The 27,599-nt window shown below is 39.3% G+C and overlaps 1 protein-coding gene across 1 annotated transcript in view; it reads left to right on the top strand.

Annotated features, from left to right (window-relative positions):
* Positions 1 to 24,659, top strand: part of UBXN2A (UBX domain protein 2A) — a 50,677-nt gene extending 26,018 nt beyond the window's left edge. Inside the window, exons 4-7 of the mRNA XM_029938222.1 lie at positions 2,654 to 2,760; positions 5,803 to 5,940; positions 7,909 to 8,061; positions 21,374 to 24,659. Of these exons, the coding sequence (XP_029794082.1) occupies positions 2,654 to 2,760; positions 5,803 to 5,940; positions 7,909 to 8,061; positions 21,374 to 21,566 (591 nt within the window). The 3' untranslated portion in view covers positions 21,567 to 24,659. The remainder of the gene's footprint in view (positions 1 to 2,653; positions 2,761 to 5,802; positions 5,941 to 7,908; positions 8,062 to 21,373) is intronic.
* The last annotated feature ends 2,940 nt before the right edge of the window (positions 24,660 to 27,599 follow it).

Here is a 27,599-nt window from a genome sequence, read left to right as displayed (position 1 = left end):
CAGTTTTGTTCTCTCTATTTAAGAATCTCTTCTGATTTGCTTCCCTTCTGTTTTTTTTTAATTTAATTTAATTTTATTTTATTTTATTTTATTTTATTTTATTTTATTTTTCCTTCCCTTCCCCTGTATTCATCTGTTTTGGTTCTTAAATTGCACATATGAGTGAAATAATGTGATATTTGTTTTTTTCTGACTGACTTATTTCACTTAGCATAATACACTCTAGTTCCTTCCATGTTGTTGCAGATGGCAAGATTCCATTCTTTTTTATATTTTCCCTAATACCTTAATGGAGTGCTTGTTACTTAGTAAGTGCTGAGTATATGTATGTTGAATGAGTAAATGATTGAATAAATGCTAGAGACAAGGGAGAGGCTCTCTTGGTCTGAAATCTTGTTAAACAGCTTTTCAATCCATCCAGCGTTTAGCCTGAAATATCCCTGAATTCTGCTGTTTTCTTGAACCTTTCTTAGGTTTCAGTAGTAACTTACCTTTCTTTGAATGAGAGAATAAATATAAATATTGCTTCTCTGAGCTGATAAACAAAACGTTAAAGGATAACATAATTGACGGTAACAGTGGTATTTTATATTTGGAGGAATAGCCATTAATTAATTAATCACAGATTTTAATGTCCAAAGTAATTTCAAATGAAGTCCTTCTCTTTAACTGTCCAGAAATCTGAACAGGAAACTTTAGCTTCCTCTGAACAGGGCATAGAATATTTTTGCAGGTGAGTTTTCTTAAAGAAAACTATGAGTATTATGAAGGGAAAAAAAACTATGAGTATTATTTTTATACATTTTTAAAAATATTTATTTGGGAGGAGAGCACAAGCAGGGGAAGGGCAGACAGAAGGGGTCAGAGGATTTGAAGTAGGCTTTGCGCTGACAGGCTGACAGCAGTGAGCTGGATGTGGGGCTCAAACTCATGACCCTGGAGATGATTATCTGAACTGAAGTTGGACACTCAGCCTGCTGAGCCGCCCACGGGGCCCATGTATACACATTTTTTATTTTTATTTTCTTTTTAATTTTTATTTGTTTAATTATTTTAAATGTGGCCTTTATTTTTTTCTTTTAAGTTTATTTTGAGAGAGAAAGTTTGAGTCTGGGAGGGGCAGAGAGACAAGGAGAAAGAGAGAACCCCAAGCAGAGTCTGTTCTAGCAGTGCAGAGCCAAACTTGGGGCTCGAACTCTCAAACTATGAGATCATGACCTGAGCTAAATCTGATGCTTAACCGACTGAGCCACACAGGCGACCTGTATATACATTTTTAAAAATGAACTCTATGCCCAACCTGAGGCTCAAACTCATGACCAGATCGAGTCTTATGCTCTACCGACTGAGCCAGCCCTTCAACCCTGTATACATTATTTTTGATATTTTACACTTAAAGTTTGCTCTTAAGAATGATAAATTAAAGAGGTACCCGGGTGGGTCAGTTGGTTAAGCATCCAACTTCGGCTCAGGTCTTGATCTTGCATTTTGTGGGTTTGAGCCCTGAATCAGACTCTGTGCTGACAGCTCAGAGCCTGGAGCCTGCTTCAGATTCTGTGTCTCCCTCTCTATGCCCCCCCTCCACTCGTTCATGCTCAGTATCTCTCTCCCTCTCTCAAAAATAAACATTTACAAATTTAAAAAAAATAATACATTAAATTTTACAGAGGGTGATCAAAATGCACAAACTTCCAAGTGTAAGATAAATAAGTACTAGGGTTATAATGTACAGTGAGATGATTGCTTTGTGAGACAAAGGAAAGTTGGAGTAAATCCTCAGAGTTCTCATCACAAGGAGAAAATTCTTTTTTTCAAATTTTTCGAATTTATTTTATTTTATTATTTTTTAATTCTTTTAGCTTTATTTTATTTTTGAGACAGAGGCAGAGCACGAATGGGGGAGGGCCAGAGAGAGAGGGAGACACAGAATCTGAAGCAGGCTCCAGGCTCTGAGCTGTCAGCACAGAACCCGATGCAGGGCTCGAACCCATGAACTGTGAGATCATGACCTGAGCCGAAGTTGGCCACTTAACCAACTGAGCCACCCAGGCGCCCTTTAAATTTATTTTAAATGTTTATGTATTTTTTGAGGGAGAGAGAGAGCACAAGCAGGGGAAGGGCAGAGAGAGAGAGAGAGAGAGAGACACAGAATCCAAAGCAGACTCCAGGCTCTGAGCTGTCAGCACAAAGCCCGACATCAGGCTCGAACTCACAAACCAAGTGCCGAAGTTCACAACCAGCTGAGCTTCCCAGGCTCCCCTACTTCATTTCTTTTTATTGTATCTATATAAGATGATGGGTGTTAGCTGAACCTATTGTGGTAATTATTTTATAATACATGTAAATCAGACCATAATGCTGTATGCATTGCCTTACATAGTGACATGTGTTAGTTTTCAGTAAAACTGGAAGAAAATTTGTAGTTGTGTTTGATAATGGATATTGACTAAATCTACCGTGGCAATCATCTTGTGGTATGTGCATATATGAAGTCATTTTGTTGTACACCAAAAATAAATACAATGTTATGTGTCAATTTTATCAACATTATAAAGAAAATGATACATAAAATATATACAATAGGAAAAAACTTAAGAATTTTAATCTAGTACATTTTATTAACATGATACTTTTTTTTCTTGCTGCTTTGCAGGTAGATGTTAGTATAAAACTATGGAAAAATGGATTCACAGTCAATGATGATTTCAGAAGTTACTCTGATGGGGCAAATCAGCAGTTTCTGAACTCCATCAAAAAAGGGTAAGCAGTCTTTGTAAATACAAGGGTATTTTAGGCATGTTTCACTTGGAAGAATCCACATTACTGCATGTAGCTATAGTTGGCAGGAATCCCAGAAGCAATATAAAAATATGGATACATTTCATTATATGAATATTAAAAACTTCTATTTACCAGCAACACTTGCATGCAGTCAGAAAAGAACTGCTAGCCCGGAGGTACTTGTTTCATAAATGTCATGTAAATGGAATATATATACAATTCTTATAAGTCACTAAGAAAAAAATGGAAAGAATATTTTATATATTTGTACCATTTGATTTACTTTATAACAGTATGCATTTGGTAAAAGTGAATGGCATACATCTATATATTAACGTGAAAAGATTTCTATGGTATCTTTTATTTTTGGGGGGTTGTTTTGGTTTTTTTTAAGTGCTTTTTTTCTTCTTTTTTTTTTAATTTTTGTTTAACGTTTATTTATTTTTGAGAGAGAGAGACAGAGCATGAGCAGGAGAATAGCAGACAGAGAGGGAGACACAGAATCTGAAGCAAGCACCAGGCTCTGACCTATCAGCACAGAGCCCTTCTTGGGGCTTGAACCCACATGGCCTGAGCCGAAGTTGGATGCTTAACCAAGCCACCCAGGTGCCCCTGGTATCTTTTGTTTTTAAAAAGTTTGCAGGGACTCCTGTGTGGCTCAGTCAGTTGAGTGTCTGACTTTTGATTTTGGCTCATGTCTTGATCTCATGAGATCCAGCCCCACGTCAGGCTTTCTGTTGACAGCAAGAAGTCTGCTTGGGATTCTCTTTCTCCCTCTCTTGCTGCTTCTCTGCTGCTGGTGCTCTTTCTGTCTGTCTCAAAATGAATAAATACACTTAAGTTGTATAAAAAACAGTTTGCAGTATACTGATAGTATGTATAGATCAGTACCATCTGCAGAAAAAATAAAATAATTACATGGAGTTTTATTATATGTATAGAGAAAATCTAGGAGATACAACACTAGAGTTTTGTGGGGATCTTTAATGTTTATTTTCGAGAGAGAGAACATGAACAGGAGAGGGGCAGAGAGAGAGGGAGACACATAATCCGAAGCAGGCTCCAGGCTCTGAGTGGTCAGCACAGAGCCCACTGCGGGGCTTGAACTCACGAACTGTGAGAACATGACCTGAGCCGAAGTCAAGCCACCTAGGTGTCCTAACGTGGGTTTTTGTTTTTGTTTTTAAAGTGATCTCTAGGCCCAACCTGGGGCTCGAACTCACAACCCCAACCAAGATCAAGAGTTGCATGCTCAGCACTCCTGGCTGGTTCAGTTGGAAAAGTGAAAGAATTGTATTCTCTACCAACTAAGCCAGCCAGGTGCCCCAGTGTTTTATTAAAGGGAGAGTGGGATTATAAGGAATGTCACTTTTTTTTTTTAATTTATTGATTTTTGAGAGAGAGTAGACATATGGCCATATGGGGGCAGGCATTGAGGTAGGGGAGAGACAGGATCCCAAGCAGGCTCCTCTCTGTCAGTGCGAAGCCTGAGTCAGGGCCAGCTCTCAGGAACCATAGACTCGTGACCTGAGCCGAGACCAAGGGTTGGTCTCTTAACCAACTTAGCCACCAGGTACTCCAGGACTGTCACTTTCTAAGTTGACTTGTGTTTACATTTTTATGTCTTTTTTTTTTTTTTAGAACAAATGTATATTATTTACTCATAAATAAAAATATTTGAAGTATAACACATACAGAAAAGTGTAAGATCCTAAGTATAAAATGAATTTGTATTATTTCAGTTATCAAGAAAAAATCAATTTATGTGTGTTAAAATTTGTAATTTGTTTAAAATTTCCTTGTGAAAGTTCATTGCTTATATATCCATATATTCCATAACATTGTAAACTTTCAAGTGTTCATTAGAAAAGACTCTGCTTTCAAAAGATCATAAGTTTCAAAGAAGTTTACCTTGTTCAGAAGAGAGGCCTGTGGTATTTGAGACAAAGCCTCCAGTGGAGTCCGTGTCCTAACAGTGTTACTTGAATCTTTCTGTTAGGAGTATGAAATGTAAAAACATTTTTTAAATTCTACATATTTGTATTTTATTTCATCATATCTAGAGTAAATCTATATTTATTTTTTTATGTTTCTGTTCAAAAATAGTTTTATTCAGACACCTATAAAAAGATCAAATTGTTTAAATTTAGGAGCATATAGTCATCAAATGTTTCATGACGTTAGTACTATTCTAGGTACTACTGACTAACTCAAGTTGTTCATGAATTTGTAGTCTTAAAAATGAACTCTGTATTTGGGGAGCCTGAGTGGCTCAGTCGGTTAAGCATCTGACTTTAGCTTACGTCATGGTCTACACGGTTCGTGAGTTCGAGCCCAGCATCAGGCTCTGTGCCGACGGGTCAGAGCCTGGAGCCTGCCTCAGATTCTGTGTCTCCTCCCTTTTTCTTATTTTTTTTTGTTTTTTATTTTTTATTATTATTTTTTTTAACATTTATTTATTTTTGAGAGACAGATCATGCGCACGGGCAGAGAGAGAGGGACACACAGAATCAGAAGCAGGCTCCAGGCTCTGAGCTTTCAGAACTGTGAGATCAGGACGTGGGCTGAAGTCAGACACTCAACCCACTGAGCCACTCAGGCACCCCTCTGTGTCTCCTCTCTTGATGGGTACCTCCCCTATGCGTGCGTGCGCGCTCACTCACACTCTCTCTCTCTCAGAAATAAATAAATAAACATTAAAAGAAATTACTCTGGATTCTTCGTGGTTCTTGGTATTCATATTATTTGACTGTATTATTTTAAATACATTCAGTTTTGGGGGCACATGCTGGCTCAGTCGTTGGAGCATGTGGATCTTGATCAGGTTATGGGTTTCAGCTCCACATTGGGTGTAGAAATTACTTAAAAATAAAGTCTTAAGAAAATATTTACCTTTTTATTGTAAAGTTTATATGCCTCTTATTTCTATATATTTTTCAGTTCTGTTTGCATACAGAATATGCTTTTCAGAAAAAGAAAAAACTTCGAGGGCTTTGTCACTTTGTTTCTTTTCCTTCCTAGAGAATTACCTTTGGAATTACAGGGAATTTTTGATAAAGAGGAGGTGGATGTTAAAGTTGAAGACAAAAAAAATGAAGTATGTGTGTCAACGAAACCTGTGTTCCAGCCCTTTTCAGGACAGGGCCATCGACTTGGAAGGTGAGGAGGCTCAGGAGCTTGCTTTCCATAAGCAGAGGCTTGACTAATACTCAGCTTGTCATTATTTACAATACAGACCATATATATAGAGCTTATCATTTCTCTCATTGGAAATGAGATTTTTCTTTGTAACTTTTATGAGGACTCCTAAGTCATATTTACCTTAGTGTAAATTAACACATGCCAGTCGTACACTAAAAACATCCTGGAGACTTTTTTGATTTTACCAAATTAAAAGGATGTGGATTACTTAGGACATTAGGCAGAACTGGATGGATAAATGATTTTACTCCCTTGCACCCACCGCTTGATCATTGCCATTAGTGTTACAGAGTGCATATGCTAGCTTTTGAATGAATACAGGGTTCAATTTTATACTTACCAAGGCCTTCAACATTGTGTTCTGTGATAAGGGTCTGAATTGTGAGATAACAGAACTGAAAAAATGCACGATAAGGTGAATATCCATATCAAAACCTTTATTGTCAGTCAGATTTTGCCGTCTTCATCATATCTAACTCTGCCTTATGACAAAGAGGTTACATACGTGATCACTTGTATTTTTATGCATTCTCATATATTAAGATTGGTAAAGTTATCTACATATTCATCCACACATATAAAAATATTCAAATGTAGGGGTGCCTGAGTGGCTCAGTTGTTTAAGCGTCCAACTTGAACTCAGGTCATGATCTCATGGTTTGTGAGTTCGAGCCCCACGTTGGGCTCTGTGCTGTCTGGAGCCTGCCTTGAGTTCTGTGTCTCCCTCTCTCTCTCTGCCCCTCCCCTGCTCATGCTCTGCCTGCTTCTCTCTCTCTCTCTCTCCCCCCCACCTCAAAAATAAACATTAAAAAAAATTCAGATGTAACTTTCAGAATGATCAGGAAATACTTTATTTCCTTCCCCCCTCCCACTTTAACCCAAAAATTAATCTCCATTGAGAACTTCTCAATTCTTAGCGAAATTTTAACCTTGGGAGTAGTAGATAAAGTCCATAAATCTAATAACCCTGTAAAATTACCTATTCTGTAAGGCTCTATATAAATAATTACAATATTTTATCTTATATTTATACAGCATTCTACAGTCTTACAAATTCCTCAGATATGCCTAATTTCATTAGGTTCCTACTTTTATCATATATGATGGACATAAGTAATATTGTTATTATTGAGGAAATAGCAGTGACTTACTAAAATCTTCCTAAAATATACTTAATGTAAAGTTTTTTAAAAATTTATTTTTGGGAGAGGATGAGAGTGAGTGGGGGAGGGGCAGAGAGAGAGGGAGACACAGAATCTGAAGCAGGCTCCAGGTTCTGAGCTGTCAGCACAGAGCCTGATGCCATGCTCAAACTCACAAGCTGTGACATGACCTGAGCCAAAGTTGGACACTTAGCTGACTGAGCCACCCAGGTGCCCCTTAATGTAAAAAAAAATTTTTATTAATAGTTTATTACCAAGTTGGTTTCCATATAACACCCATTGCTCTTCCCCACAAGTGTCCATCTCCATGACCATCACTCCCCCTTCCCCCATCCCTCTTCAGCCCTCAGTTTGTTCTCAGGATTCAAAGGTCTCTCCTGATTTGCCTCATTCTCTCTCCCCAACTCTTTCCCCCCCCCTTTCCTTTTCCCATGGTCACCTGTTAGGTTTCTCCTATTAGGCCCATGAGCGACAGCATATGGTATCTGTCCTTCTCTGCCTGACATTTCACTAAGCATGACTCCCCTTAGGTCCCTCCATTTTGCTACAAATGGCCAGATTTCATTCTTTCTCATTGCCATGTATTCCATTGTGTATATAAACCACATCTTCTTGATCCATTCATCAATTGATGGACATTTAGTCTCTTTCCATGATTTGGCTATTGTTAAAAGTGCTGCTGTGAACATTGGGGTATGTGTTATTTAATGATAAGGTTTTGCTTAATAACATGCGTCTGACTTTGTTGTCTGGATTTTCTTAGTGCCACACCAAAAATTGTTTCTAAGGCAAAGAGTATTGACGTCAAGAATAAAGATTTGTCTGTTCAACTAAACAACCTCGAACCCATCACTAATGTACAGATCTGGTTAGCCGATGGAAAACGGATTGTCCAGAAATTTAACATTTCTCATAGGTGAGTCTTCCATTTCATTATTTGTCTTAGTTTTTTCCTTTTTAAATTTCTTTTCAGTTCAGTAGACAATTTTTAGGAACTAACCAAGGATCTTAACAGTTCTCTAAATGTAATATGACAATAGAAAATCTTGGACATCATGAAGTCTTTCCAGTTTGTTTTGTGGATTATCATTTTTATCATTTGGTTAGTTTTCCTATATAACTAGACATGTAATTTTATTTTATTTATTTTAATTTACTTTTTTAATGATTTTTTTTTTAAGTGAAAGAATATTTTTTTAGTGTTTGTTGTTTTTGTTTTTTTTTAATTTTTTTAATGTTTTATTTATTTTTGATACAGAGAGAAATAGAGCATGAGACGGGGAGGGAGAGAGAGAGAAGGAGACACAGAACCAGAAGCAGGCTACAGGCTCTGAGCTAGCTGTCAGCACAGAGCCTGACGCGGGGCTCGAACCCACAAACGTGAGATCTGACCTGAGCCAAAGTCGGAGGCTTAACCGACTGAGCCACCCAGGCGCCCCGTGTTTGTTATTTTTGAGAGAGAAAGAGTGTGTGTGAGCCAAGGAGGGGCAGAGAGCGAGGGGGACAGAGGATCCAAAACAGGCTCTGCACTGACAGCAAGAGAACCCGGTGTGGGGCTTCAACTCATGATGGGATCGTGACCAAAGTTGGATACCTAACTGACTACACCACCCAAGTGTCCAGTAGCTATTTTTTTTTTTTTGTAGAGAAATAGGCAACCGTATCCAGTAACCATTTTTGTTTAATGTTTATTTGTTTTGAGAGAGAGAGCATGTACCAATGTGCACAAGCAAGGGAAGGGCAAAGTGAGAGGGGGAGTGAGAATCCCAAGTAGGCCTCATGCTATCAGTGCAGAGTCTGTCACAGGCGTGATGACCCGACCCGAGATCAAGAGTCTGTCACTTACCCTACTGAGCCACCCAGACCCCCCTGGATATATAATTTTAGAAGAATTGTTAAAATCAGTCATTAGCATTTTGTGCATATTTTCTGTTGAAAAAACACAGAAAAATAATGAATGAAATTGAAGTCATTTGAAATTCTGTTACCCAGAAATAATCACTACTGTCAGTTTCATGGATTTTTCCAGTGTTTTACCTCTTATGATTTTTAATTTATTTTTATTTTTATATTTTAAGTAAACTCTGCCCCCACCACAGGGCTTGAGGTCATGATCCCAAGATCGCAAGTTGCATGTTCTTGAAGTGAGCCAGCTAGGCACCCCATAAATTTTTGTTCCCTTTATTTAAAAGTAGGACTATACTGTGCATCGGTTTCCTTCTTTATTTAAAAACATTTAAAATTTGGGGGAGAAAAGTTTTACATAAAAATTACAGATTATAGTTAAATTAATAATAAGGTAAACACACATATACTGCCTCACTCAAAACATATACCAATGAATCTGTGTGCCTTTCTTTGATCATATCTCTCCTTTTTTTGTGCAGAAGATACTCTATTCTAAATTTGTATTATTCATCTTCTTTTCTTTTTTTTTTAGACTATTTATTTTGAGAGAGAGACAGCCAGCATGGGTGGGGGAGGAGCAGAGCAGGGGGGAGAGAGATAATCCCAAGCAGGCTCCACACTGTTAGCACAGAGCCCAATGAGGGGCTTGAACTCCTGAAACTGAGATCATGACTTTAGCTGAAACCAATTGGACACTTAACCAACTGAGCCACCCCAGTGTGTCCTTCATCTGCTTTTATTCATAGTTTTACCAAGTACATATGTATCTTGAAAAATTATGGAGTTGTTTTGCTCATGTTCATATAATTGCCTTACATTTTAAAACAATCATAAACATAAAGAGAAATTTTAGGAACAGCATAAAGAACGTTTCTCCCCCTGGCCATTCGAGAGCAAGTTGCCAAGGTGATGACCCATCACCCAGAATACTTTACTGTGTATTTCCTACAAACATGGACATTATCCCATATAACCACAGTTCAGCCATCTGGGAACCTAACCCTGAAAATCTTCTTCTACCAGCTAATATTTGGGCCCAATTCAACATTTGCCATGTAAACCGATATCTCTTTTACCTAAAGACCATTCAGAATCACAGATGTCTCGGTTTCCGCGGGGGGGGGGGGGGGGGGGGGGGGGGGGGGGTGTTGTGTTTTTTGTTTTTTCTCCAAAGTTTTATTTAAATCCTAGTTAGTTAACATATAGTGTAATATTGGTTCCAGGAGTTGAATTTAATGATTAATAACTTACATATAACACCCAGTGCTCATCATAACAAGTTCCCTCCTTAATGCTCGTCATCCATTTAGACATTCCCCTACCCACCTCCCTCCATCAACACTGTTCTCTATCATTGAGTCTCTTATGGTTTGCTTCCCTCTGTCTCTCTTTTTCTTCCCTTTCCCATATGTTCATCTCTTTTTGTTTCCTAAATTCCACGTGAATGAAATTATATATTTGTCTTTTTCTCACTGACTTATTTCACTTAGCATGATACACCTTTAGTTCCATCTACATTGTTCCAAACAGCAAGATTTCATTCTTTTTGATGGCTGAGTAATATTCCACTGTGTGTGTATAGGCACACACACCATGTGTCCTTTATCAATCAGTTAGTTGATGGACCCTTGGGCTCTTTCCATAGTTTGACTGTTGTTGATAATGGTGCTGTAAACATCAGGGTACATGTGCCCCTTCAAATCAGTATTTTTGCATCCTTTGAGTAAATAAATAGTAGTGCAATTGCTGGGTTGTAGGGTAGTTCTGTTTCTGACTTTTTGAGGCACCTCCATACTGTTCTCCAGAGTGGCTGCACCAGTTTACATTCCCACCAGCAGTGCAGGAGGGTTCCCCGTTGTCCACATCCTCACCAACATCTGTTGTTTCCTGTGTTGTTAATGTTAGCCTTTCTGACAGGTGTGAAGTGGTATCTCCTGGTTTTGATTTGCATTTTCCTGATGATATGTGATGTTGACCATCTTTTCATGTGTCTGTTAGCCATCTGGATGTCTTTGGAAAAGTGTCTATTCATGCCTTTTGCCCATTTCTTCATTGGAATATTTGTTTCTTGGGTGTTGAGTTTGATAAGTTATTAATAGATTTTAGATAGTAACCCTTTATTCTATATGTCATTTGCTTATAACTTTTCTATTCCATAGACTGCCCTTTAGTTTTGTTGTTTCCTTTTTTCTGCAGAACTTTTTAATCTTGGTGAAGGGCCAGTAGTTGATTTTTGCTTTTGTTTCCCTTACCTCCATCAGTGTGTCAGGTATGAAGTTGCTATGGCTGAGGTCAGAGACATTGCTCTCTGTATTCTCCTCTAGGATTTTGATGGATTCCTTTCTCACATTTATGTCTGTCATTCAATTGGAATTTAGTTTTGTGTATGGTGTAGGAAAGTGATCTAGTGTCATTCTTCTGCATGTTGCTGTCCAGTTTTCCCAACCATTTGTTGAAGAGACTGTCTTTTTCTCATTAGATATTCTCTCCCGCTTTGTTGAGGATTAATTGACCACATGGTTGTGGGCCCATTTCTGAGTTTTCTATTCTGTCCCATTGGTCTCTGTGTCTGTTCCTGTGCCAGCACCATGCTGTCTTGATTACCGTTTTTTAATACAGCTTGAAGTCTGGAATTGTGATGCCTCCAGCTTTGCTTTTCTTTATCAGGATTGCTTTGGCTATTTAGGGTCTCTTGTGGTTCCTTACAAATTTTAGGATTGTTTGTCCCAGCTCTGTGAGAAATGCTGGTGATACTTTGATAGGGATTACATTAAATGTGTAGATTGCTTTGGGTAGTATAGACATTTTAACAATGTTTGTTTTTCCAATCCACTAGCATGGAAGTTATTTCCTATTTCTTTGTGTTCTCTTCAATTTCTTTCATAAATGCTTTATAGTTTTCAGGTTTTTTACCTTTTTGGTTAGATTTATTTTTAGATATCTTACTGGTTTTAGTGCAGGTGTAAATGGGATCAATTCCTTGATTTCTTTTTCTGTTCCTTCATTATTGGTGTATAGAAATGCAACAGGTTTCTGTATATTGATTTTATATTTTGCAACTTTACATAATTCATGTATTTAGTTCTAATAATTTTTTGGTGGAGTCTTTTGGGTTTTCCAGATAGCGTATCATGTCATCTTCAAATAATGAAAATTTGTCTTCCTTACCAATTTGAATGCCTTTTTTTGTTGTTTGTTTGTTTGATTCCTGAGGCTAAGACATCCAATACTATGTTAAATAGTAACGATGAGGGTGGTCATTCTTATCCTGTTCCTGACTAAAGAGGAAAAGCTCTCCATTTTTCCTCACTTGAGTATGATACTAGCTGTGGGTCTTTCATATATGGCCTTTATCATGTTGAGTTTGAAATAATAGTTCCTCAGTCTTTCTTTGATTTTTATAACCTTGACATTTTTCTTTTAATTACAGGCCAATTTTGCATTTGATTGTTTCTTGTGATTATATTTAGTTCACTAATTTTGGCAGGAGTATCACAAAAGTGATGCTTTTGTATCTCTCATTGCATTCTGTCAGGTGGCATCATTTACATGTTGTCCCATTATGATGATGTTAAATTTGTTCTTTTTTTATTAAAAAATTTTTTTAACGTTTATTTATTTTTGAGAGACAGAGAGACAGAACATGAGCAGGGGAGGAGCAGAGAGAAAGGGAGACACAGAATGCAAAGCAGGCTCCAGGCTCTGAGCTGTCTGCACAGTTTGAACTCGTGAACCGTGAGATCATGACCTGGGCCTAAGTCGGATGCTTAACCAGCTGAGCCACCCAGGCGCCCCAAGTATGTTCACTTGGTTAAAAGGATATCTGCCAATCTCCTTTAGTATAAAGTTATTTTTCCTCTCTGTAGTTAATACAGATTTTCTGGGGAAGAAGTTTAAAATTGCATTATTCCATGTTTTTCCTGTGATATCAGATTTGTTCATTATTTATACCTGCATCTTCTCATGGTTCCCTTTTTTATATGGAGAATAATATGCTCTCACCAGCGAAATTTATTTTAATACTCTTATAATTTATTTAATGCTCCCAGATATAGTCCATGAGTCTGCCTTTATCTTATTGGCATGTTCCCATCAGTCTTTAAGTATTTCCTTGTTTTGTAGTACCATTCTCTTTTTTCCCTGTTGCCACCTCCCCCTCATGGAAGACTTCTACACCCTGCTCGGGCTTTCCCGTATTCTGCTTGAGTTTCTACTTCAGTTCCCTTGGGTTCCTGCTGGGTCTCTGACACATCACCCCAGACCACTTCAACACCCCATGCCAATGACCTCTTCACCTTCTCGGTGCAGCCTCCTCTCTCCTGTGCCTGTACACTCTCTTTACCCCTTTTTGGTTCTCACACGGTGCTGCTGGCCACTCCTCTGTAAGAAAGCTCTTTCCATTTAGCTTGAGACAGGCCACCCCGTGCCATTTCTTCTGCCTCTCAGTTTGGATCTATTCCTCACCCCTCTGGGCTGCTGGCGCTCTGTACTGGGCAGGTCTTCTCTGTGGGCCACACCCCTTACTCTGCTTATTCTCTGACACCCCCTTCCCCACCTGATCTTGCCCTGCGTGGACACCCTTCTTGTGCTTGTCAGGCTCTGGCACCATGCAGGTGGTTAGCTTTCCTGTGCAGAGACCTTCTTCTCCCTCAGGGACTCTGAGTCCCTGTCCTGGGCCACCACATCTCCGTATCGTTTCTGGTTCCCATGTTCTACCACACTCTTGGCTTTTGGACCAAGTTGTTTAGTAAGGAAAAAGAAAGGCGATTTTGCTTTTTTTTTTTAACGTGACATGAATGTTATTATGTACATTATACAACTTTTGTTTTTGAGACTCATGTAAGTTGATGTTATGTAACTGTACCTCTTCTGTTTTCATTACTATACTATAATCTATTATATGAAATCAACTATCCGTTCTGTTTTTACTGGTAATGGTCCACATTTGTATTTGTTTATATGGATGTATCAGTCAGCAGTGCTCAGTAAACATGTAGGGAAGTCTCCTGGCGTGTTACAGTAAGTATTTATGGGTCAGCAGGTATGGCTTCGCTGATCTCAGCTGGGCTCCTTCATGTTTGCAGGTCATCTAAGGGAGCACTAACTGAAGCCACGTGTCTGTGCGTCTGGGTCTGCTCTTCCCCTTGAATCAGCAGCCTGCCTGTCGGTGTTCTCATAACAAGGGCAGAGGCACGAGGCTGGTCCCACACTAAGCAGAGTTTTACTTGCATCACTCTTCTAACATCCCATTGGCTAGAGCAAGTCACGTGGCTACGTCCAGGTTTATCACGCTGTGGAAAAGACTTCCTTCCTGACCCAACTGCTGTGGCACCTTTGTGTAATCGGATGATCTGTTCTGGACTCTCCCTTCTACTTGAGTGGTCCATCTGTCTTTTGCCAACTACATTTTATCTTAATTATATCACTCTTCAATAAATTAAATTACGGCTTTATTTTCCTGCTTATTTTATCAGTTACTTATAGCTCTGTGCTAAAATCTACTGCTATCATTGCAGATTTGTCAATTTTTCCTTTATTTCCATCAATATTTACTTTATGTATGCTAAAGCTATGTAATTAGGTCTGTACAGAGGTAAACTTGTGTTTTTTCTGGTTAATTGGCCTTTTAGCACTAACGAAATGTCCTTTTTAGTCCCTAATAATTTTGCATTGCAGTTTACTTTGCCTGATACTAATACAGTCACACCAGCTTCCTTATGATTGGTGCTGGCATGTTATATATCCTTCTCCTTCCTTTTAATTTCAGCTTAACTATGTATTTATATGTGTCTGTCTATTTAACAGACACATGTAGTTTCTTGTATTTATTTTCTTGTTTCTTGTAGTTATTTAAGTATAGTTTTTATATCTAGGCTAACAGTCTCTTTCAGTTCCTCTTTTGTGCTTTTTGTGTTTTGTTTTTAGCTCCCGCCTATTGAGTGCTTACTGTGTGTTAGGCTCTCTTCAAGGCATTTCACCTCTATTATTTCCAAATGGCAAACCACCCTACACAGCTAGAATCAAAGAGCCGATAATAATAATAGAAGCAGCGTATGTTTAAATGATGCCTTAGAATGCTTTTCTGTGACCCAAGTTCCTTTAAAATGGGAGGAGGGCAAACTAAACAGGTGGAAAATGGAAGAGGGGATTTGTTATTCCAGTCTAAGTCTGTTTCTTTTTAAGGAAATCAAATATTTTAATTTCAACTTCTTTGTTTAGAAAAATACTTACAACATTTTCAGTAGCTAATAGTCACCTAGATTTTTTTTCCTGAATGACAAGCTTTTAAAAATCATTGGCTGGGGCACCTGGGTGGCTCAGTCAGTTAAGCATCCAGCTTCGGCTCCGGTCACGATCTCACAGTTCGTGGGTTCGAGCCCTGCGTCGGGCTCTTTGCTGACAGCTAGTTCAGGGCCTGGAGCCTGCTTCAGATTCTGTGTGCATTTCTCTCTCTGACCCTCCCCTGCTCGCATTGTCTCTGTCTCTCAAAAATAAATAAAAACCATAAAAAAAATTTTTTTTAATCATTGGCCAACAATATTAAGTGTTTACTAATCAGGCTTTATTTTTTTTAATTTGCACATTTTTTATTTTTTTAAGATGCATCCATCGTTTTATTACAAAACCGTTCTTTTGACATTAGTTGTTTACAGTGAGCCAGATAGTTTGTGGCATATCATCTCTAGTGTAACAGTTGCATTCCCTGCTTCCTGAACCAGACTGAAGTTACATTATGTCCATTACATACAAGTTACCAGCACTCTTTACTGTTGCAAAAGGGACACACTGGCGCATCCTCCCTTTCGGGAGGAGCTGATGCAAAGGGATTAGAGTAAATATTGGTAAGACTACAAACATTCCTTCATGGGACTCTCTGTTTCTTTTCCCTCCATCCAATTTACTTTGCTTTAAAAGAATCAAAATTATTAGTCTGAATAGCCACAACACCCATGGAGTCCCACACTTCGCATGGTTTATACCACAGGCAAAGGAAGTGATCACTTTAGTTTTAAACTTCTGCATTAGAGTCTCTTAAAAAAATAAAAGCATTCCATCAAGTTCTTCCAGATGGTATTATTATTGTACATTTGTTGGGGGGTGACTTTCTGTGGTGCATTTGCTTTGAAAGGATCTTCCATATATCTCCAATATTCCTTATAGTGTCCTTTTTTTTTTTTTAACATTTATTCATTTTTAAGGGGCACAGAGCATGAGCAGGGGAGAGGCAGAGAGAGAGAGAGACAGACAGACACAGAATCAGAAGCAGGCTCCAGGCACTGAACTGTCAGCACAGAGCCAGATGTGGGGCTCGAACTTGTGAACCATGAGATCATGACCTGAGCTGAAGTCAGCCACTTAACCGACTGAGTGACTCAGGCGCCCCCAAATGTGCTTTTCTTTAGCTAGGATTTCACCGACTCAGTACTTTATGAAGAATGTCCTTGGTGCTTAAGAAAAAGCTGCTTAAAAAAGAAAAAAAGAAGAAGAAAGTAAAAGAATGTCCTCCTTTGGATGCCTGGCGGTTCCGTTGGTAGAGTTTACAGCTCCTGATCTCAGGGTTGTGAGTTCAGTCCCTACATTGGGTGTAGAAAAAAAAGAATGTCCTCCTTGTTGTCACTTTGGTTTTCTAGCATGTCTTCATACACAGCCCCAAAAATAAGAAGGCAACTAGTGGGAATTGTGACTTGGTGGTAAATCAATTAAGTGATTTAACAGATTGGGAAGTTTGGAAAGACCACAATCCTGTAAAATCCCTTTCAGATAGTTGTGTGCACTTTCATTATGTACTAGTTTGACCATTTCCAGAGTGTACTGGACTTCTCTCTCCAAAATAGCATGATCACTGGGGCCAGTGGTATCAAATTATGAAATATCTTTGGTGCAGACACAGTTCTTTCTCATATCTGCCTTAAGAAGTTGGTCTAGGGGCGCCTGGGTGGCTTAGTCAGTTAAGCCTCTGCCTTCGGCTTAGGTCAGAACTCACGTTCGTGGGTTCAAGCCCCATGTCAGGCTCTGTGCTGACAGCTAGCTCAGAGCCTGGAGCCTGCTTCCGGTTCTGTGTCTCCTTCTCTCACTGCCCCTCCCCCTCTCATGCTCCGTCTCTCTCTGTATCAAAAATAAATAAAACATTTAAAAAAATTTAAAAAAAAAAAAGAGGTTGGTCTAGGGGCACCTGCTGACCCAGTTGGTGGAGCATACAGCTCTTGATCTAGGGGCGTTGAGTTCACACCCCACTTTGGGTGTGGAACCTACTTAAAAATAAAATAAAAAGTTTGTCTGCATGTTGCAGCTCATATCTCAAAGTTTAAATTTCTGAGTAACCCATTGTTGATGTTGCCAGGTATGATTCTTTGCGTCCTGATTAAGAATATCAGCAATAGGGGTGCCTGAGTGGCTCGGTCGGTTAGGTGTTGGGCTCTTGATTTCAGCTCAGGTCATGATGTAGGGGTTTGTGGCCCGCTCGCGGTTCCCTCTCTCTCAAAATAAATAAACATTTAAAAAAATTTTTTTAAATATCAGCAATAAACTTAAGCTTCTGAGATGGATCTTTTAGCCATTCCACTAATGTTTGTGATGCCAAACCTGATAGTTTTGAGGTTGTTCCTCAGTTCTTACAGTGGTGTAGTTCACTTCCCCACATCAGTCCTTTTGAAATGATTTTAAGAAAACTTCCCCCAAATGCCACTGCATTTAACTCCATAGCATCTCTGGTTAATTTAAAAGTTTATTCAGTTCAGGGCATCTGGGTGGCTCAGTCAGCTAAGGATCAAACTCTTGATTTCAGCTCAGATCTTGACCTTACTACTGTTAGTGAGTTCGAGCCCTGCATCCAGCTCTGCGCTGAATCTGTATCTCTCTTTCTCTCTCTCAAAAATAGGTAGGTAGGTAGGTAGGTAGGTAGGTAGGTAGGTAGATGGATCGTTTAATTCTTTCATCACGCTGCAGAATAGCCCAGAAATAATTATAAACATCTTTAAATTTTTCACTATAAATGATCTGGACCAGTGGACTGCGGCATCAGTCTGCTCTGTCCATGAACAGAAGTGGGGTGGGTCCTGGCTCAGGAACCCGTCATCTGTGGGGGACGTCACTGCTTCTCCAGGCTCAGCTGTGGTAGCATGTCCCCGCGGCTGCTGGGGTGGCGGCTCTGGGTGGCCCAGCTGCCCCTGCTCGCTGCCCTGAGCGGCCGCCCAGAGCCCCGCAGCGACTGCCGTCTCGCCCCGGTCCACAGCGAAGGTGGTCAGGCTTTGTTTTTATTTTTACTTTTTACATTTTTTTAGTTTATTTATTAGTCTCTACACCCCACATGGAGCTCAGACTCACAACCCTGAGATCAAGAGTCATGTACTCTTGGACGAGCCAGCCAGGGGCCCCCTCACTCCAGGCTTTGTTTTTAAGTTGGAGTGTTGGGTCCACTTTTTACAGTGATCTATAATGTCCTGAACTAGTTGGGCTCAAGGCTACCATCTTGCTGTTTGTTTTCTCTTCACCCCGTGGCTTTGTATTCTTTATTGCTCTTTCTGTTTTTTTGCCTCCTTTTGAGCCTAATCTGTATTATCTTTTATCTTCTCATAGATTTTGAGATTTGCATTTCTTTATTCTAATGGCATCATAGAGATCACAATATATGTTTAAAAATTTTGCTCCATGGTTCCTTTAATTTTTACTGTTTTCTTTTTATGTTTATATTATTTGCCATTAGCTTTATTTAACCTTTAATTATCTACTTTTGGTACCAGAATAAATACATGAGACTATGTCCTAGACTTTTTTGGTAAACTACACAGGTTTAATAGAGTGGCAATTAATGAATTTTAATGAAGTGGTAGAATTCTGCCTTCCGTGATATGCCATATTTCATTAATCTTGAATTGCACGTTTTTTCACACCGTAGCATCTCTGGAATGGAGGTGTGTGCTGACATCCGTGGTTGGCCGAATGGCAATCGTTGTACAGTTGTCTTTGCCTCATTCTCTGCCTCAAAGCGTGAAGAATAGTGTCAGCAGAACAAAAAGCATCCCAGAGGCAGTGGTCTTGAAATTTTTTTCAATATTTATTTCTTTATTTTTGAGAGAGAGAGAGAGAGAGAGAGAGCGAGAGCAAGCATGCATGCACAAGCAGGGCAGGGCAGAGAGAGAGAGAAGGAGACAGAGAATTTGGAGCAAGCTCTGAGCTGCTGGCACAGAGCCCGACCTCGGGCTTGAACTCACGAGCCAGAAGATCATGACCTGAGCCACCCAGGCTCCCTGGCAACAGTCTTTTTTAAAGAAATTCTTGGAGGGGCACCTGGATGGCTCAGTCAGTTAAGCGTCCGACTTCAGCTCAGGTCAGATCTCATGTTCGTGGGTTCGAGCCCCGTGTCATGCTCTGTGCTGACAGCTCAGAGCCTGGAGACTGCTTCTGGTTCTGTGGCTCCCTCTCTCTCTGCCCTTCCCTTTCTCATGTTCTGTCTCTCTCTGTATCAAAAATAAATAAAACATTAAAAAAAAATTTTTTAAGAAATTCTTGGGGCGCCTGGGTGGCGCAATCGGTTAAGCATCCAACTTCAGCTCAGGTCATGATCTCATGGTCGGTGGGTTCAAGCCCCCCGTCAGGCTCTGTGCTGACAGCTCAGAGCCTGGAGCCTGCTTCAGATTCTGTGTCTCCCTCTTTCTCTGCCCCTCCCCCACTCCTGCTCTGTCTCTCTTTCACTCTCTCAAAAATAAACAAACATTTAAAAAATTTTTAAAAAATTATTTACATGAAAACACCTGATAATACAGAGAGCTCTTGTTATGTTGGAAAATATGTATATTGACGATTGAATCAAAGGTGATTAAAAGGATCCAGGTCTGAATAATGTTTAGGTATTAGTAATGGCTTAACCATTTTATTCTAATGGAAGCAGATGTTTGATTTGAGAAATGTTTATGTGAAATTAATAGTGCTCTTTATAAATATAAAAATTCTAGGTGTTAAGAAAATATCTTGTCATAATTTGATTTTTTTTCTTAGCTGTACATTACATGCATGTCTTAAAATCAGTGGCATCTTAGTTGTAATGAATTCTGTACGTGTCTCTCTAAATATGTACACATATACTTGGGTGAACATAACTTTGAGCTACCTCCAAAACTGCAATTATATTACATTATAGTGTTTATTATACTAACTGAAATTCTACCCATAGTGAGTTAAGAATTTTCCTAATTCTGTTTGAAGCACAGCATGACCTGGTATTTAAGAGATACAGCCTGTGTCTGTCTAGGATTACCTGTAGGACCGTTTCTGATCCATTCAGAGCCAGGTGTGTAGGCATAGAAACTTTCTGTTATAGACACTTTCAGGTGTGTGTGTACACACGCACACGCATGCACACACACGGAAGGTTGAATGATCCCTTACTCATTCCACCGAACTATTTTCAAGCAGACTCTAGACTTTAAAAGATAAATACTCTTTAAAAATGTAACCAGGGGGGCCTACATGGCTCAGTCAGTTAAGCATCCGACTTCAGCTAGAGTCATGTTCTCACTGTGGGTTCGAGCCCCATGTCGGGCTCTGCACTGGCGCCTGCTTCAGATTCTCTATCTCCCTGTCTCTCTCTGCCCCTCCCCTGCTCTCGTGAGTCTCTCTCTCTCTCTAAAATAAGTAAATGAACATTAAAAAAATAAATAAAAATGGAATAATACAGGACACCTGGGTGACTTAAGTCAGTTGAGCATTCAACTCTTGATTTTAGCTCAGGTCATGATTCCAGGGTGGTAGGATAGAATCTTGCATCGGGCTCTGTGCTGAGCACGGAGCCTGCTTACGATTCTGTCTGTCTATCTCTGTCTCTCCCCCTCAGCCCCTCTCCCCTGCTTGAGTGTTCTTGCACTCTCACTCACCCTAAAATAAAAATAAGTAAAAAAATAATAAATGTAACCATAATACCCTCATCACACTAAAGATAAATCATAGTAATTCCTTACCACCCAGAGTCAACTTTTAAGAAAGATAGCCCAGAGCAGCCTGGGTGGATTAGTTGGTTGAGCTTCTGACTTTGGCTTAGGTCACAATCTCACAGTTTCTGAGTTCAAGCCCTGCATTGGACTCTGTGCTGACAGCTCGGAACCTACAGCCTGCTTTGGATTCTGTGTGTGTGTGTCTGTCTTTCTCTCTCTCTTTCTCTCTCTCTCTCAGAAATAAACATAAAAAGAAAAAAGCCCAGGTCAGTTCTGTCATCATAATTTCACTGTTCTATGTATGAACATAGTTAGATATCTTCAAGTTATTATCTCACATTAACTAATTCATGTTCTCATAAAATTATATTAATAGTTTGTGCTATTTTACAGGATAAGCCACATCAAAGACTTCATTGAAAAATACCAAGGATCCCAGAGAAGCCCTCCCTTTTCCCTGGCCACCGCTCTCCCTTCCCTCAGATTGCTAGATGAAACCCTCACCCTGGAAGAAGCAGATTTACAGAATGCTGTAATCATTCAGAGACTCCAAAAAACCGCTGAACCTTTTAGAGAACTTTCATAACATTGATTTTTGATACACTAAGTGGAAAGTTTGCAGAGAAATGATGGTTGTAAATGAACACACAAACCAGAATGATGGAAAGGAAGTCTGATTTGCTGGACTTTGGGTTTGAATGCTATTTAACTCCTTCCTGATGAGAAGATTTTAAATAAGTACAAGTTAGGAATATAAGCTATGACTGGAAACTATATTCAATGCACTTTTTCCAAAAGACTACTCAGAAAACTACACTTATTTTCACATACTGGTTCTTCAACAATAAGATATATTAAATCATTATATCCTATAGAATCTAAATATGGTATAAATTAGCAAACGTATTCACACTTCATTCATTCAGAGGGTCCCAACCAGCCATGATTTGTTTGGAGGTTAGCTATCTCAGATTTTTAAAATAGCAATACAGTAAGAAGTTTATACATGGCAAGTTAAAAGCTTCAGTGTAATTATTTTATACCTGGGATACAGTCAGAAGGCTAGAAGAAACTACTGTCACCAGAACTATGCCTGAACCTCGAAGTGTTCTCGGTTTTTATTCTCTAATGGCAAGATATACTCAAATATTAACTTGGCACACTGACTAAAATGTATTTTCATTTAGGAATAAAATTGTGCAGCATAGTATAATGTCAATACTAATCTGCCTACTTACATTTCTATATTTTCAACAAGTGTAATTTTAAAAAGTTTCTATCCAGGAATCCTAGTTCATCCCTTATTTTCTTTTGAAAATTAGGATATTGTTTTTAGCTAACATTTTGAGTAAACCTTTCATTTGCTACCACTCATGTAGAATCTGTTCTAACGCCTATGTTGGCACATTGCTAGTATTTTGTAAATGCATCACATAAACTACAGTTTCCTGTTCTGTATATCAGAGTCAACCTGTGTGTACAAGAAAGGACTATTTATTTATTTGCTTTCTGACGCCATCAAGGGAGACAGGTTTTGTTTATCTTAAACATCTAACTAAAACTAGTTAGACTTCAGTACTTCATTGTCAGGTTGAATTTCCTTGCCTGAACATAGCTTAAGAAGCTTTTTCGCAAATTCTCTATTTGAATCTTATTTAGAGTGAAATATACATGGAGTGTGCCAAGAGACCGAGTAGCCAGCCGTGCAGCAGCAGCGTCCGTGGGGCGGCGGGGGCCTGCCGGAAAGCGCAGTTCTCACACTTTGGTCTCAAGACCTTTTGTTTAGTGTGTGTTATGTATAGGATATTGAAAATAAAAAGTGATAAAATATTTATTCAATAAAATAAGCTCATGTTAGTATAAACTGCATTTTAACGAAAATGCATTTTCTAAAACAGGTTTAGTGAAAAAAGTGGCATCGTGTTCCATTTTTTTCAACCGTCTTTACCGTCTGACTTACAGAGGACAGATGGGATCTCACGGCCGCTTCCACAGTCAGTCTGCTGTGATGTCGCACACCATGTAGCCGCTAGGAAACGCTGCTGTATGTTCATGAGAAAATGAGGGAAAAAAGCAAATAAGGTCTTAGTTGATTATGAAAATAGTTTTGACTCTGTGGACCTCTTGAAAGAACCATTCTCACAAAGCAGGGGTTCACGAGAATTCTCAAACTTCATGGAAGAATCACTTGGAAAGCATTTCAAAAGGTCTGTTCCAGGCACCTGCCCCACACATTCTGGTTTATTGTATCTGGGGTGGGTCCCAGATCTCTGCACTTTAATCTCAGTGATGCTTAGGTACAGGGTAGAAGTGCCCGTGTTCTGGAAGTCTGACACTGCTTCCACCCTACGAGAAAAACCTGCGTGTTTCATTCACCACGAGCAGTGCGAGACTCCGCTGACGTGGGACTTCTAGACCTTTCCGTTATGTCCTTATCTCCCACAGTTGGTTCTTAGCCTGGTCCCCTCTCGCTCTTAACTAATCATGATAGAAACCTATACTTCATCTTCTCTAAGCAGAGCGGAGATAAGGCTGGAATGTGTACGTGGGATTTTTAATAGAAGCTCAGGAATAACAAGAAATAGACACATGGTGAGGTGACCTGGTTTATGAGATCTGCCTTCTGTTTGAGGTCTTTTTATTAGGAAGAGAGAGAGAGGGCAAAGGAGAGCCTTTTGCTTTTGTCACTTACTCTCAGAAATGAAGAGAAATATGATAGAGAATACTCTCAGTAATGTTTACAGCTCTGTTAGAGCCCTCTCTCCGGTGAAACAAAAATAATGGTGTTTTGACAAAAAATGAGAGAATGGCAAAAATCCGCGAACTCTTTCGGATATAAAATGATTGTTAGTGTATTTTTCAGTCTATAAGAAAATGTTCCCTAGATCTATCATGAAGCATTTTATAATTTAATATACACAACTCTAGTCAGTATGTGATTCTACATTGATGTCTATAAAGGGGCTTCTTGTTGGAAATTTTTTCTTGTACCTGTAGAAAAGCCTCCTCTGTGGATTTTCCAGTTTGTAATTATTTCTCCACAAGATGCATTGAAGGCTTTCTTGTGTGTACACGTAGGATGCACCCCAGTGGGAAGTTCCTATAAAGACCCAGCAGCAGCAGTAACCTTCATTTTTGTAACTGTGGAACTTTCATTAGTGTGAATAATACTCTCAGAGGTTTTCTAAAATGAGAATCATCTGATAAAGCTGTCTACCTTAAAGTTTAAAATTGTAAGGTTGTTAATTAAATATGTAAAACACACAAAACATACTTTAGAAAATATAAATCAAACTTGGCATGGAAGGGAAGGCAGACTTGAAAATAATCAAAACATTTTGGGTGTAGAACACAATTTGACCTGTGTAGTTGTTTCAGAACTCATCAGTCAGTTTCTTGAGAATCATTGTTAAGGCTGATACAGAGAAGTACATTTCTAGTTTTACAGATCCTAATTTAATGGGTAACTTACTATGCATTGTGCAGGTTACAAAACTGGTCTTATTTATTTTATACACTTTTCTCATTCAGAATAATTTTCATTATGTTTCATTGTGTTATAGTATGTTTGCATCTATTTCAGTGCCTTATTTTAAAAGCAATCTTTTGCTAATGGTTAAAGAACTGTTGTCTTTAGAATGAAATAATAATTCATTAAACAGATCTATGAAATAATCTACATTTGTCTCATAAAATAGTTATATCTGGATGCATCTGTTATTTTTATTTGCCGAAGTCCTTCAGTTTGAGAATCAACATTTATTAGGTGCCTTCTGTTTGTCAGATACTGTCATCAGTGTTACTTTCATTGAATACTCAGAAGTGTTAAGATGTGGATATTTTTAATATTCAGAGGTAGGTTCTTTTAAAAACCATCTGTGTCCTGAGTTGAACTAGCTGATCTTCTTGGTAGAGTTCACTTCTTTGTTCTTTCTCTAAGTATAAACCATCTTATTAAAAAATTGCTCATCGCACACATCTCCAGATAGAAGTGGCTGATGCAGGAGACTAATATTTGGCTTTTTGTCATTTGTTTTAAATCTTTTTTCACAGGTAATTCATATTCATTGTAGAAAATTAGAAAATGCAGATATGCTGAAATGATCTTTAAATCACCAACGTCACTTTTCAAACATAACCGCTAATAACATTTTGGTGTTCATCCTTTCAGATATTTTTAAGTGATGCGGTGTTTAGTTTAATTAAAAGGCAGGTTTCTTGGTTATTGTAATCCTGCTATTTCATCTCTAACGTATTTGTCTTTCAAAATTTATATTAAGATCATCGTTTTAGAAACAGTGTTAGGGACAAATGCCTGTATTTCTATTATATTTCTGTGCAAAAAAGAGATGTAGGGTTTTTTTTTACTACTTTTTTCTCAAAATTAAAATTGTGGTATTATGTGCAGCAGAATACAAATAATGGGGATGAAATATTCCTAGGCCTAAAAATGCATATAAAATGATGTATCTAAAGGTACGTTATTCAAAGAACTTTCAGCTTGAGTTTTAGTTTTGAAATTTAAATATTTAGCACATGCATCATCTAATCATTCTTTCACTGTTGATAAGGCTGCAATCAAGGAAACAGAAGGTACCCATTTTGTAGGTTAAAGAATTGAGGCATATTTTGCAGTATATACAAATAATGAATCACTACTTTGTCTACCTGAAACTAGTTTACTGTTCTGTCAGTTATACCTCAATTTAAAAAAAAAAAAGGTTGAGGCATAGAAAATGGAATGATTTGCTTTATTTTTTTTTAATGTTTTTATTAATTTTTGATACAAAGAGAGACAGAGCATGAGAGGGGGAGGGGCAGAGAGAGAAGGAGACACAGAACCGGAAGCAGGCTCCAGGCTCTGAGCTAGCTATCAGCACAGAGCCTGACACGGGGCTCAAACCCACGAATGTGAGATCTGACCTGAGCCGAAGTCGGAGACTCAGCCGACGAGCCACCCAGGCGCCCCTGGAATGATTTGCTTTAGACTGGGTGGTATATACTTTAGGATTATAGTTAGCTATGACAGAAAATCAAATAGTGGCTTACAAAATAAAATGTTATTTCTTTCCATGCAAAATTCAGATGGAAGCAATTCAGGGCTGGTAGAACCACTTCATGAAAGGTCAGACTCCTGTGTTCTCTGTCTCCGAATACCATCACTTATCCCTGGGTCTCAAGGCAACTGCCTGAGCCCCAGTCACCACATTCGCATTTCATCCAGTGGGAAGAGGGGAAGAGACACACACCTTTAATTGTACAATTCGGTGGCTTTTAGTATAGCCACGGGATCACCACAGTCTAATTTAGAATGTTTTCATATCTAGGAGAAAACCTATACTCCCTATCAGTTCTACACTGCCCACTGATTTACCTATTCTGGACATTGTGTGTACATGGAATCCTAGAGTACATAGTTTCCTGTCCTTCCACTGAAGGTTTCCAAGGTTCATCTGTGTCCTTTTTATTGCGGAATGACAGTCCACTGTATGGATATACCTACCACATTTTATTTATCCAGCAGTTAAGGAACATTTAGGTTGTTTTTACTTTTTGGTTATTTTACGTAATCTTGATGTGAACATTTGTGTTCAGGTTTTTGTGTGAGCATGTTTTTTTTTCTAGGGTATATATACTTAGGAAGAATTGCTGTGTCATATGCTAATTCCACGTTTAACCTTTTGAAGATTGCCAAGGTTTTCCAAGCACCTGCGCCGGTTTACGTGTCCACAAGCAGTGTGTGATTGCTCCGCATCCTGCCCAGTCCGAGCCGTGCAGTGCTGTAGGATCTTGTAATTTTGTGTTTCCCTCGTGACATAAGCGTCTTTTCATGTACTTGGTTTTTGTCTGTCTTTGGAGAAGTGTATCTCCTGAAATCTTTTGCCCATTTTTAAATGTTTTATTGAGTTTAAGAGTTCTTTATATTTTCCAGTGCCAGCCTTTATGATTTGGGGATATTTCTCCCATTCAGGGGTTATCTTTTCACTTGTTGGGTTGTTTGCAGCACAATTGTTCATCTAGATACAGTGCAGCTTGTGGTGTCCTAAGAACCGGCTGTCTAACCCAGGGTTGTGTAGATTTGCTCCTGTTTTCTTCGAGGTGATTTACAGTTTTAATCTTTACATTCAGGTCTGTGGTGCACACCTTCAGTGTGTGATGTGACCCCTTCCCTTGTAAGGACTTTTCTGCAAGACGCTCTGTACACTGCTCGGCAGCCATCCACCGGCCGGAACTTGGCTGCATGGCTGTGCCATCGCACAGCTGTGAGGCTGGACAGCGTGTGCTTCAGGCGTCGTGTGTAAAATTTGACAGGTTGTCAGCCTCTCAGCCGCAATCTTAATCTAAACAAGTCCATTCTATAGCTTCGTTTCCCAAATAAATTCATCTGGCGACTTTCGCCACCAGGATTTAGCAGAGGGTGATGAGCGCGAACCGCCGCCGGCCCTCCCTCTCTCCAGGACCTTCCCCGAGGAAAGCGGCCCCGGGGGTCTTCCCCGGCCGACCCCGACCCCGACCCCGACCCCGCGAACCTGGGCTCCAGCACTTCGCCTCTGTGGAGACGAGCCCGCCCTTCGCGGTTTCCCGCCGCCCCGCGCGCCCCCGCCCCCCGCCGCGCCCA

This window comes from Suricata suricatta, chromosome 4, assembly GCF_006229205.1.
Source record: "Suricata suricatta isolate VVHF042 chromosome 4, meerkat_22Aug2017_6uvM2_HiC, whole genome shotgun sequence".
In the NCBI taxonomy this organism is placed as follows: Eukaryota; Metazoa; Chordata; class Mammalia; order Carnivora; family Herpestidae; genus Suricata; species Suricata suricatta.
This window is presented reverse-complemented; position numbering and strand designations above follow the sequence as displayed.